At 34.3% G+C, this 14,293-nt stretch overlaps 1 protein-coding gene across 1 annotated transcript; it reads left to right on the top strand.

The window, feature by feature from the left end:
• The first annotated feature begins 383 nt into the window (after positions 1–383).
• On the top strand, positions 384–12,678 carry LOC124369204. The gene is made up of 2 exons (XM_046827039.1): positions 384–555; positions 12,187–12,678. Exons 1-2 carry the CDS (start codon positions 502–504, stop codon positions 12,553–12,555), a joined length of 423 nt encoding a protein of 140 aa, XP_046682995.1. The 5' UTR covers positions 384–501; the 3' UTR covers positions 12,556–12,678.
• Positions 12,679–14,293: the final 1,615 nt, after the last annotated feature.

Below are 14,293 nucleotides of genomic sequence, written 5' to 3'. Positions count from 1 at the left end.
ACATAACAGATAATTGTTCTCCTTTACAATCACAAAATGGACTCGTTCTACAATCGTTCTCCTTTAGGGTTTGCTGTTCCAGTATCAAACCAAACAATAGCTACTCAATGTATGGCGTATGCATACAAGGTATTATTATTATTATTCATGTGTGCACTTAACGAACTAATAGATGTGAGTGGCAAATAATATGAATATGAATGCATCACAATGAAAACTATAATGCATTGATATTCGAGTCGCTCGAGTATAATTAGCACAGTTAACGCAATGGCGATACCAATGACTAACCGTTTTAATTACCAAATCCTATGACTAACCACTCTGACCTTCATACTAAGTACAAAGACGTTGTGTGGTAAGTGCATTGCGACGTGTGTTCGCTTGTGAGAGTCTCTCTCTCTCCCCATCTCTCTCTGTCACACACACACACACATACACACTACTAATACTGAGCGCGAAACCAGCGGCCGGACAAGCGTCAGATACTCACCGTCTACCATGGCTGTCAGACTCTCTCTTCTGCTTCTGTGTGCACTCGCACTTTTTGTTGCGGTAAGCCCAGCTTTCTAAACCACTTCACAACTCTTCACAACAGACATTTACTTAAATTTCAAGCTGTAATATATCTATATATTGAGCTTGTGAATGTAATTGATTCAACATAACTTTTTTATAATTTATTTAAACAATTTTCTAGGCTTACGTACTTAAAATAAATATTAAACCTATTACATTAAGACTGCCTGAAAAAGCTGAATATAGCTGTTTAATTATTTTTCTTTGTTTACTTACCATGAGTATAATAGTGAATTCATAAAATTTCTTATGAAAGCATGCAAAGATAAAGGAAAGACAGGTTATTTGCTGGATACCACCTTTGTAATCTTTGCTAAAATTGAGTATTTGGCAATGTCATCTTAATAGTACTTTTCGTATGTCTTTCACGAATTATTGTGCAATTCCTTGAGACTGTGATTATATGACAAATCACGAAAACGATTTAAGGAGATATTCTTTCACGATCGTGATATAGCCTTCCGCGACACATTGCCGGAAAGAACCAATGCTAATAATGCAAGTGCAGAACTTTGACATATAAATGATTTGGTTTTACGTTGTAAGTTATATTAATTTAAAATTATATTATTAGTTTACTTATAGCAATTCTCAATGTAGACTCTAGATATATGCTTCATAGTAACCAATTAACAATTACACTTCATTTCTAATAGTATTTTTGGAAACGCCATTTTATGCCACTTTGCCAATTACCTTTTGAACCTTTGACATTTGCATAAAAAAAACTATGGCATAGGAGTGAGGAATATGCCAAAATTTGGAAAGCGGCTTACCCTTTAATTCATTTAACCGTTATCATTTAAATTCAAATTCTACTCCAAACATCACTTATCTACATATCATTTGAGAGGCAGAGCCCTTCTCTCGACTGATTGAAAACAGATTTTAAATTTTTTTGTACGGGTGTTCGTTGGTCCAGGTTATGCAATGTAATGAAATAATTTACAAAAGGAATGACCGTCAGTTTTGAGGATTTTTCAAATTGCTGACAGGTATGACAGGCTATTTTTCAAACATAAAAGCAACTTTAAATAAAAAGTTACAAAAACACCAAGTTTCATTTAAAGTTTGTGATTCGGGGCCTTAACGTCGTTCACGTTCACTTTCACACAGTATGTTGCAAAGTTATTATAGTTTGGTTTTGTTTTATAGTTTATAAAATTGGATTTTTGTTAAATATCTATTTATTTTGTGGTCTATTTTACTATAAACTCTTTTAAATTCATGCATGCATGTGCAGTATATATTTAAATCATTGTTAATTATAAATTTGTATTGCCATTAGGATAAGTAAATAAGAATAAACTGACAATACGGACACAACCTTAGTTGTTTTGCCAACTCTTGCAAGGTATTAGTCTTTGCAACACGAGTTGGACAAGTTAGAACCACTTAGAAACGGCGTGTGAGATCCGGTGCATGAATGGTCCAAGGACCTGAGTCATTGTAAAAACTCACTTTTGCAAATTGGACTTTTGAAGCATGCAATAAGTACCCATATTTCTCTATGATATTTCTTTAAACATTTGATATGTCTATCACATTTAACAGAAGTCTTCATCAATTCAAATACAATAATATGAATCAATATTGGACAGCTTGACATTGTAATTTGAAGCCAAATTAGTAGAGCAAAACCATATTTCGTAGAATTGCGTTTTACAAATCCGGTAATGTTTAAAAATATGCCTTAATAAGTTAAGCTAAAGTGAAATACTATGAAAACGTTTCTGGGATGACCTTACCATAAGCAATTCATACTGTTTATGCATAAATGTTCATAGGAAAAGAAATGGAATTCTTCGGAAATATTCTCTACAAGAGAATCACCACTCTAGATTAAGTAACATCACCTACTTGACCTAAACCAGGTGGGATTAGGAATGATGGCTTTTCCACAGTATAATCGTCCTGGAGAAGCGGCTTTTTGCATTAGGCTTTTCTTTTATCAACCTCTATGGGTGAATTGACGAGGAGAATAAAGTGGAGATTCGGTCAAATACCAGGAGGACTAGTATGTAACAATAGGCAATAGCAAGACAGCAATCGAAATCACTGTAACTAACCTTCATAAGTTCTTACGGGAAGTGGTGTCCCCCTTCAAACACACTCAGTGATTCTATCAACACCTTGTGCCTCTTGATAGCCTTATGATATTTTTAACTAAAAAAAGTATTTGTCATCTTATTCGATCAACAAAATCGAATTTGTAAGCTATCGACTGATACAATCAGCTCAAAATTTTGGGTAATATGAGTTCACAAATCATTAAAATCACTAAGACGAAGTATGGAAACAGGAGCAGCGATGATTAAGTTGTATCTATTTGAATTCGAGAGGGCTGAAGAAATAAATATATTTGAGAGAGTAGGTCGGTAAAACAACATTTATAATTGTTTAAAAATCTAAACTTATTTTCACCAGATTTTTGAACTTAGAATGCTCTTTTTCAATAGCTTACCACTTCAACAGCATATTATTTCAACCCCTCGATCACCCCTAATTTCATGCGTTTCCATAAAAAATGTGTTTCCATGACCGTGGATTGTTATATACAGGATTGACTTTTTATATGTTACAAAGATAATATTATATTTGTATATTGCTAGTTGTAGTTCCCTCAGAAGAAGATAATAATAACTTAAAAGGAGATTATACAGGTAAAAATTTACGTATTGTACATGATCAAAACATTCGTTTTTTGTTGGGTGACCAGTCGAAGAAAAACCTGAAACGCTTGTCACTGATATAGAATAACTTGAATCAAACATTTTAAAATGCATTTTACTCGAATAACACAAGTATGTGAAAAAAGAAATGCAGACCTTCACGAGCATTTCAGTCTAGCGTAAAAAAATATTTTAATTCATATGATGTAAGTATAAATTGAAACAAAAGTAAGAATAACACAGCCCTTAATGAAATGATATTAATGTTCTGTAATTTTATACGTCTTACGAATGACTTAATTTGCAATGAAAAGTTGTTTTAAAAAGTTTTCCTCTCTAATAGTACTTCTCAATTGATTTTCTTTCTAATTCGTCACACGCCAAGGTTGTGGCGTGAGACGTTTGTCTACTGCAATAATACCCCCGATGGAAGGAGCCTATGATAATATCTTCAAATGGCTAATCAGACTTAAATTAAATTCAGCATTTGCGCGCATCTTGATATTCAGATCATTCCTCTATCTTTTCCTATTTTATTTCTTTTTTCATAATCCAAAATCAACGATAAGTAGATTTCCCAATACGGTACGGTTTTAATATTTTGACTAAATGTAATACATACGCTTATATCCCACTCAGCATTATGGAACAGATTTTAGCACCAAGAAAATTATCGTTTTACATTCAGAAAAATAATTACATTTGACTTGAGAAGATTGATTTTTATTTTGTATTTATGTGGTTATCCCGAAGGTTTTAGATAAAGTTCTTAACAGACATGGTTAAAGATATTTTCCATTGGAATTACAAATTATTCGTAATTTCAGGAAGGACTTGATATGAGTGTATCCATACAAATGCAATTAATTTGAAAACCGGAATTTTGGAATTTTATTTATTTTTCTCTATCGATACATCATAATAGTTGGCATTACGAAATATATTTTATAAAATCCGTAAAGGGTGAGATTTTTCTACATCAAAACAAAACAGGCAAGACACTGTTGGGGGATGGAGTTGGAACTTGGAACTCACTTCGGTGAATCAGACAGCTGTCGATGAACGCCAAATTCTCTCTCTCTCTCTCTCTCTCCTCTCTCTCTCTCTCTCTCTCTCTCTCTCTCTATATATATATATATATATATATATATATATATATATATATATATATATATATATCCTTGCCATTTATTTATTTTTTGTGAGGAGACAGTTGTTAATTAACGCCATATTATATGTAATTTTTGTCGATGGTGCACAATCGCGAAGAATACGTGGAATTCCGGTGAATCAAAACCTATATTAAAAAAAATCCGATCGTATAAAAATGTGAGCAACATTTTCTTTTGTCATGAACTTTATGTTACATTTAAGTTTTAAAATATTACGTAACATACATATAGTATTGACTTATATAAAATTTAATAGGAGATAAGTCCGTTGAAAAGCTTTAAAATAGACTTTTAATAATATCGCAGGAAATTGGTAAACAGTATAACTTAAATTTCTTGACTGAGAGCCTTTGCACTAAAAATGTAATATATTATGATATTATTCTATTCAAGCCAAACCACGTGAAGAAAATAATGATTCAGATACGGCTCTAGACGTAAAAGTCTCCACTTTCCATTGTTCGCTATTTGAACCAATCAACGATAACGTTTTAGAGTTTAGAACGTTTCTGTACATCACTTATATGCTCAATTCAGTTGTCATTTTTTATATTTTTCAATACAATGCTTTTTATAGCATGTGCTTTGTATGAATATATAGTGCTGCAGTTTCGAAGTTTAGGTAAGACGACTTATATACTGCCCCAGAAACGCTACAGATGTACATCTTTAAATATTTAAATTATTCTTAAAACATAAGACTTAATATATGTCCGTATACGATTTTGATCACGTACATATGTAAGTCTGTTTCTATTAAATATATCGAGTTCACAACTAATTGAAGATAACAATTAATTGAGTAAGATTGAATTCTGGTATTTTCCTGATACTTACTAGTGACAATATCTTTAGGCAACACTTAATGTAATCCAACATAATAGTCTCACAATAATCCAAATTAATCTGTTCAGCAAATAGTAACAGTGAACTACATCAGCTTTCACACAATATTACTGAGTCAGTTAATCGGAATCTGTACCGTATAAGCAGAATTAAGACAAGATTAACATACTTTTGGTTGCAAAAATACAATGAGACTATACATATGCAATACAATAGAAATACAATTAACATTAAGCACAAAAAATGTAAATGTACTTTTAAATTGAATGAATTTAATCGAAAATTAATAACATACTTTTACTTAGATATAGTTCCATTAAATATTCCACTAATTATATTTCCCCAGAACCGCGCGATTACCGACTAATTAGAAGTTGTCTGAGATTAACTGTAATTACGATTTAGTAGTTTAAATTGTAACTTAAATATACATTTAACTAAAAATTAGAATTATTATATTGCAAGTTACAAGTAGACTACACCACGTGCTGGAACAGGCTTCACTGAGGTTGCATAAAAAAATTTAATCTATAGTTCATGTCATTCTCAAGATATCCTACTGACAGACAGACAGACAGACAATCATACAAAAAAAGGCTACCATAAAAATGATACATCGTAGAATTGCTGCTTACGACGCTAATAATTTTACCAATTAATGTTTACAAGTAAATGACAACTACAGGCTCTATTTTTAGAATAGTGCTCCAAGCTGTTAAGGATATCTGATTGAAAGTCCTAAAACCCTGAATATCCTGATTTTAAAATAACATTTATACCGGAAATCAAGCTGGAAACTTTGTTTAAAGGGTTATGAAGAAGCACATCAGTGTGAGATCTTCGTGATCTTTGAATAACATGTTCCTGATTTTATTATAACTAATTTAACTGACATTACTAGTGAACTTAACAATTCTATTAACACACAGAATGGTTACGTTTTTACAGTGTTATACTTTATTTATTGGTAAAAAAATATCAACAACACAACTAAAGCTTTGCAACTTTCACAAAGTTGTATACTAATTAACATTGAAATTGTTGGATGTATGTTTCAACATAAGCGGTAACAGCAGTTCGAAGAAGAAATAATTGGAGTAATAGCGTGATCCATGAAGCTAAACCTTCGTAGAATGTAATAAGGTCATGATCAATGGCAAACTAAGATTGTTAAGCAATAACTTGTTTCATCTCAGTTATTACTCCAGTGTTTTAATATTTTCCTTTGAGTCGTTTTGTTTACTTTCATATTATATATATTTTCATTCAAATAAGTGCAGAACGTTACTTTTTTTAACGCTCTATCACTAAAATTTTAAATATGAAAAAACTGGATTTTATCGATTAAATTATATAAATATGCAATAAAACAAATAAGAGAAATCAAGTTTATTTGTTTCTATACTGTAATTGCAGTTCAATTTGGCCACTCTTGTTAAAGATCACACTCCTCTAGATAAAATATTCAGAGTGACATATACACTCTGGGATCTGAGTAAAGTTCATAAATTGTATGTTATATAACAATTTCGTTTCAATTACAACAGCCTCCAAAAACTAACTCCAAACCCTACTCCGTGTTTGTCTATTACTTCCTCCTATTACGTACCTCATCTTTACCTTGATGTGTCAACACACTTAGGTTTGTCCTTCATATCTCTCTCAAACACGTTTGCTGCAAATATTTCATCACGTCACAAACAGCAATGTCATGTTACTGTGTTTCTTTACGCAGACATCTAGTAATCAGAGTACAAATCTGGTTTTTAAACGTAAACAGAACATTATAAATAGTTGGTTTGGAACAATACGAAGATCCTTGAGCTAGCTATTAACACTACTCCTTATGTGGACTGAAACAATAACTGATTTGCAGACTTTTTGCCTGATTAATTCGCAATTTTAAGAGGAATTCACGAACAGTCATAAACATACTTTGGATTAAATCACATAAGATATCTCAAATTAACTAATTGTCTTCCCTATCACTAATAAAACAGTTTAAAGTATTCGCCGAGAAGGTTCAAAAGTAATACAGTGAAATTCACAATGTAGTTACTATGTTTAAACTTAAATATCGACAATCTTTCCGTAAATCACTCGTACTTTCTGTCATTTTCGCTGGAGGATTTAATTTTCTTTTGCATCAAAATACTGAAAGCCGTTCACGGTTTGTGACAGAGGCGAAGGATCTTACTATCAGCGGATGGTCAGCACAAGTCTTTAAGAACCGGGAAGCTCTGAAAACTGCAAATCTGAAACAAGAATTGAACAGTATTTCTCTTGTTTTCAATTTCTGGCCTTTAAAGGCTATAATTACTCAATACTCGACAGATGAGCAGTTTTGTATTCACTAGTAATCTGCTTTTCTAACACCCTTTCTCTGAAGCTTCACAAATTCGTCTTTCTCTAGCAAAGATATCCTATCCTAGTTATCTAGTTTGTTATCCTTTCGCTTGTCTTGCAAAGTATTGAGCACTGTCTCTGTAGTAGAATAACTTAATAATGAAATACAATACAATAACAAATAACTAAATACTGTTGGAATTCAACGCGAAATTTAAAAGAAAACAGAATAACACATTATCTGCCTTATTTCGTATTCATTTAGTGAGGATGGAAATTGATTGGGGTCACGGTGTGGGGCAGGCGGGAGTAGGCTGAGGATGTCGTTGTGGCAAACTACCGACCGACTGACGAAACCTTCAATTGGACCAATTGGTTGCTGTTTCCTCCTTCATTGTTTTCGCCATAACAACGCAGCCATCAACTGCCCTTGCCCGTAATTCGGCGCAGTTATTCATTTGATGTCCGCTGCCTTCAAAGCCTCTTTTTGCATGTGTCAATTAACTCGCTCGTCACTATTGTTGTTATGCTCAACTAGGTCACGTTTACATAATTGAACAAGTAAATGTGTGTGTGTGTGTGTGTGTGTGTGTGTGTGTGTGTGTGTGTGTGTGTGTGTGTGTGTGTGTGTGTGTGTGTGTGTGTGTGTTGTGGTGTGTGTGTGTGTGTGTTGTGTGTGTGTGTGTGTGTGTGTGTGTGTGTGTGTGTGTGTGTGTGTGTGTGTGTGTGTGTGTGTGTGTGTGTGTGTGTGTGTGTGTGTGTGTGTGTGTGTGTGTGTGTGTGTGTGTGTGTGTGTGTGTGTGTGTGTGTGTGTGTGTGTGTGTGTGTGTGTGTGTGTGTGTGTGTGTGTGTGTGTGTGTGTGTGTGTGTGTGTGTGTGTGTGTGTGTGTGTGTGTGTGTGTGTGTGTGTGTGTGTGTGTGTGTGTGTGTGTGTGTGTGTGTGTGTGTGTGTGTGTGTGTGTGTGTGTGTGTGTGTGTGTGTGTGTGTGTGTGTGTGTGTGTGTGTGTGTGTGTGTGTGTGTGTGTGTGTGTGTGTGTGTGTGTGTGTGTGTGTGTGTGTGTGTGTGTGTGTGTGTGTGTGTGTGTGTGTGTGTGTGTGTGTGAGTGAGTGAGTGTGTGTGTGTGTACACACACATATTATATGTGTGTTTTTTTGGAAATAATGTTAATTGTACAGTTATTTATTAATAACTGTACAAATAATAGGTAAAACACAACCTTTTACTACATTGAACAAGTAACACTGTCAGATGATAGCTACTCAGAACATTTGGTTTTGTTTTTTCGAAATGCTTAAACACAATAATTAGTAATCGCACTGAAGCAAGTCGTATAGTCAACGGGTTATACATGGTCTAAATCACTCAAACAATGGTCTAAATGAATCACTGTATTGTTGCAGTGATGAATCACGAGATTGTAATCATTATTCTTTGTTAGTGATTGCAGCTCATTGTTTCATTAACAATCCAGTTCAAACAACTGATAGCTGGTTGTAAAGTAAACAGAGCGCATGAAACCCAGTGCTTAACTGGAAAATATCTTCTAAGCGTGAGAAGTCTTGGAATAAACTCCAGGACAAAATCATTGTCTTTCTGCTCACCCTCAAAACCCTAACGGTCCTTCTGTAGGTACCGATTCTACTGCTAAAGTACTACGCCATTTATAAAATCGTGGATTAAATAATTATTAAGGTACAATAATAATTCTTAGAATTATTTAGTGAGGAAATTGTAACTTATGTAGCGACACTATCTAAAATACCAACCTGAAGACTTTGATTAGTGAGTTAAATCAATCTGACTTACTCCTATCAGCTGCTCTTTCTGATTTGTAAGTCCTCTGCTTGTCTACTATCATTGACTGAGATGTTTATTCTACTCGGTGATGTTTAGGAATAACTGGTATTGTCAAACAATCTTTAAATACCTACAAATTTCTTAAACAAAATGAGAATGTGCGGTGGGTTATAATAAGAATTAATATACGGAAAAGTAAAACAGCAATATATCAATTTATTGTAGTGTCACATTAGTGTAGTCAGGTAAAGTAAAGTCTTTTAAATTAAAGATACATTATTTTAGCAGGCGAAGTTAGGGCTAAGAATCCAAACTGGGGACCAACGGCTTAAAGGTGACTTTCGAACCGCCACCCACGGCCGGGTAGGCGGGCTGCTAGCAAGGACAAGATCGGTCAGCGGTCGCCCATCCAAGCAGCAGCCACGCTCGACGTTGCATGATTGTACCCGCTATACCGCGCCATTGGCAATTAGTGAGAGCCAAAAGATTTACTGCATTATGTTTATTTTGCCATTCATAACGGCAGTCGAAAAACCCAGTGTATTTAGAGTTGACCTTTATCTCGCACACCCTTAATTACCTCACACTATTTTATTTCTTGTTGGCCAATGGAAACAAATTCAAGAGGGAAACAGAGTCATATTATTTGTCTGAAATATCGTTTGCACTATTACTCTTAACAGGAACAAGAAATTCTAACATTATAGATACAAACTTTTAAAGTTTTGCATGTAAGAGGAAGGGAATGGGTTTTAATCTTATATTTCCTCACCACAAATTATAGAATAGATTACTACAATTTACGACACTTTTTTATTCAAAGTGGTTTGGAAATGACATAAAATGTACACCATCTAATTTCATCATCCAATGATGTGTGAGGAGGAATGTGAAATGTACATCCAGATTCATACAATGTAATATCCAAAATTGTGTGTTTTAAACTAAACAGATGTAAATTTGTAAGTAAATAACATTGGATAAGATTTATTGAAACAAAACTAGTAATTAGTAACAGAACCAATTCGCCAAAACATCTTATTTCTTAAGAAAGAAGAAACCCCATTACAATTAATTATGTAATAAAAGGTGAAAGGGCAGAGAGCAGTTTTAATCAGATGGTTCTATTTTTATTTTTATTTTTTTTTTTTTTGTTAATAATAGTTTGCACTGTGTAACTTAAAAGGTAATAATGATCTGAAAGATGTATACATTTTTAAAAACCTGTAGAATTATGATTATAACATCATTAATGTTTAAGTCTACGTAAGAGCTTCGTTTCAACCCAGAAGTTAATCTTTCATACGTAATAGTTGGATATTTTACGTTAGTCAAAGTTTGATGACGATTTCACATGGGTCTGTAAGACGACATGATATAAAACATGTCACTTAAGATTATATGCTTGAGAGCATGGCATATGGTGTATGTGTGTGTGTTCAACCACCATTGAAAAATGTTAAACATTTAAGAGGAATGTGAAAATGCGTACGTGAGTACGTGCTTTGAACGCATTTTTCTTAATTTTTTATTTACTGATTAAATAATACAGTTCTTCAGTAATTTAGTTTGCCTATATTATGCAAAACAAGCATACATTTATTTTAATTTAATTTTAATGTTCTCCCTTACAACGTACAATACCAACGTATCGCGTTAATACGACGACATGTAAGAGCAGACCTCGTGTGACTTTGAGTATGTAAATTTATACAATAATACTCAGTATTAGTGTAAACTGTTGACCTGACTGGTGTATTGTACTGGAATAAACAAGTGAATAATTCACCAATTTCCACACTGCTGAACACATTCTATCTCGCCAGGCATTGCCCCGGTCCTATTGGAGGTCAGGTGACGGGTAGTAGGCTCATACATAATGTGGGTCTACTGGCAAGTTTAACATACAGTACTTTTTCAATTTTATGGGGCATACTTTTAAAGTTGAAAATTTGCACGTCCGTTTACAAATCCTTCGGATAATGTTTTATGTTTTGTACAAATGTTTAACAATATGCAGTTACATATCTGATTATGTTTTCTTATGGAATAAGAAGCCGATTAAATGCTTATTGCATTTAAACCTAAAAAGTCATATGTGTGGCTTCTTCAGTGGTAGGGTATACAGGATGAGTAAGAGAAACCTGGAGTACCTCCTGTCGAGATTCTGCTTAAAAACAACCACATAGAAAGGGAAACTCTTGGTCATTGAATAAGAAAGAATAGATTCAAACTTTTCAAATTCTATCAGTTAATAAAGCGGGCAGATTGGAGATCTAAACATCCCGACATTTACGGTTCGAACAACCATCAACTGGGTTGCTCATATATAGGTGACGTCATATTTTGATATGCCTTGAATACGTTTCACTGAAAACTCTTGTGGAGTTAATTAAGTGTGTACTTCTTCTATACATTCGATAGAATTGACTTCGTCACACAGTTACTTGGTCATTGTTATAAAACACGACGGGATGTAAAACTTGAAAGTTTTCTATTGTCTTGTAAATGATTATTAGATGGATATTTCAAATTTTATCCTCCGTAAATCTGTGGACTGCTTGTAGAATTGCATTATTACATTAGTTTCATTCTAAATCGATGCTGTGTGGTGTCTTTACAAGGACCATGTTACATTTTGACGAAATATTCATCGATATTCGTATATTAATAATCATCATATAATATTCACTGCAGGTTTTGGTTCAATACTGGTCGTTATTAATTGTTTTTTGAGTTCAGAAGTGATGACGAAAGGTGGATTTGTTGCAGGTCCAGAGCCGCACTGTGCGAGAGAGGCGCTCCCCGGACAGCAGTGAGGAACACAGCTGGACTGACGCATTCAAGAACACGTTCCAAAAGGCTAAGGATGGCATCTCTGAGACGGTCGACAACGTGAAAAATTCGGACGCCTACGAACGCGTCAAGGACGGCATCAATACTGCTGGTGACAAGATATCCGAAATCGGGCACAATATTAAGAATTCCGATGCGTACGAGAGAGTGAGCAGCGAAATCCACAACGCTGGTGAAAAGCTGTCCCAGCTCGGCGACAACATTAAGGACTCGGATACCGTCCAGGGAGTCAAGAGCACAATAAGCAAAGCGGCAGACAACATCAAAGACAAGCTGGACGACTAGATCGCACGATCACAAAGATCAACACACGCACACATCACTTACACTTAGTTATAAGAACTTTCTGAATTTTTACTAACCATAAAAATGCTACTTGAAGTAATTTAAATAAAATTTAAAATTAAATAAATGTGTTTTTCATTTAATTCCTCTCAATTCACAACTATGGAGACATGATTCGACAATCATTTCACAATAACTGGGGTATTTTCATTTTCCAAATTCAAATGCCAAACAACAACAATACCATTCAGAAATATGAAGTACTTCTTTTAGTACTTTAAATGTAAGAACTAAAAGCACATTGTTATAGGATATTTTAATAAACAAAAATAAACGTGTTCCTTATTTAACAGTGCGGTCGGAAAAAATTCAAATTATAAATTTACAATGTAAACATTAATAATGATCGATAAGACATTGTAAACGTTGGTTATATTGGTGTCAGGTGTCTGGCTATCAGCTTAAACAACTATTGTGCTACTGTACAATTAATATTGAAAACGTGATTGATATTCATTATAGCCTACTACAATTTGCCATAGTTAATATGCCATTTACTAATATGTTTAGAATACGAAAACGTTCTGATATGGGTAACTATGGGGGTTTCGAGGAAAGTACATGTTCCTTTAAATAACTTCTGAACCAAATCAAACTCAAAAATACTCTTCCTTAATGTGTAAGGTGTAAGATCACCTTGGGTTCGCGAAGGAGCAGAAGGGCGGCAGAGAGTTCTCAGGAGACTTAAGTGAAGAAGTGGTGGAGTCGGCCACTTAGCCAATCTGCTAATAATACTCTATTAGATAGCAAAGTGCATTCCATGGATATTTCCCACCGTTTACACCTTAGTCTGCTGTTTAAACTATATTCAATCGACAACACGAAAAACGTCCTTTGGAGGTGACGACATCAGGCGATGTAATTTAAAATGAAACCAGACCACACCGAGGCGCTATTCCCAATCTGTTTCCTAGATATGACATTATTTGACAGATACCATTTGACATACAAGGTCTGAGTGCTCTGGGAGCATATACAAGGACATATATAATTCGCTCATACCTGCGAATGTGAGCGAAGGAACATTTTACAATTTTGCGGCTTGAGTATAATCGTTGGAAGTGGTGAGAGTTTGCCACGTTTGCTCCCAAATGACATATTGGTTAGTACTGGGCTGAGAGAAATAGTTAGATTGTAAAAGCACTGAGAGAAACCTGTTATATAATTACTATAAACTAGTCAACTCAGAATTAATAAAAACTTTTTATTTGAATTAAATAATACTAGACAATAATAGTTTCCTAGGGGGCAACTAGTGTTGCTCCACATGAACTGAAGCCGTATTTGAGCACTCCTTGCATTCTACTATGCTATGATTCCCTATTGTACGCGACGTCCGAATTCTACTATATAATGATACTCCATTGTACAGGGTATCCGAATACTTGTATCTTGACAGAGACTATAAGCTATTCGATATGACAGTCACGCGCTACTGTATATGCATCAACAGGCCAATTGATATGTTGCCCCTGGATATCTAAGATTGAGATGGAGTGGCCTAACGTAATAGTAGTATTATGAGTGATCTTCATAAAAATAAATTTATCTTTTCACGTGTAACATTTCATACTCTATGTAGTGTTCCCCTTGCTTGTCGAGCCGGTTTCACTGCACCCACTAAAATGTTTAGCTTATTTACTTCTCCAGCTTCATAGATTTACCCCAGCTTCTCTTT

This window comes from Homalodisca vitripennis, chromosome X, assembly GCF_021130785.1.
Source record: "Homalodisca vitripennis isolate AUS2020 chromosome X, UT_GWSS_2.1, whole genome shotgun sequence".
NCBI lineage: Eukaryota > Metazoa > Arthropoda > Insecta > Hemiptera > Cicadellidae > Homalodisca > Homalodisca vitripennis.
Note: the sequence above shows the minus strand (reverse complement) of the source record. Positions and strands in the feature narration are given on the sequence as shown.

Bases quoted from the DNA above. Each gene is read 5' to 3' on its own strand.
- LOC124369204 (XM_046827039.1), top strand. From the start codon at position 502: ATGGCTGTCAGACTCTCTCTTCTGCTTCTGTGTGCACTCGCACTTTTT. The intron at 556-12,186 runs GTAAGCCCAGCT...GATTTGTTGCAG, and splicing joins CACTCGCACTTTTTGTTGCG to GTCCAGAGCCGCACTGTGCG.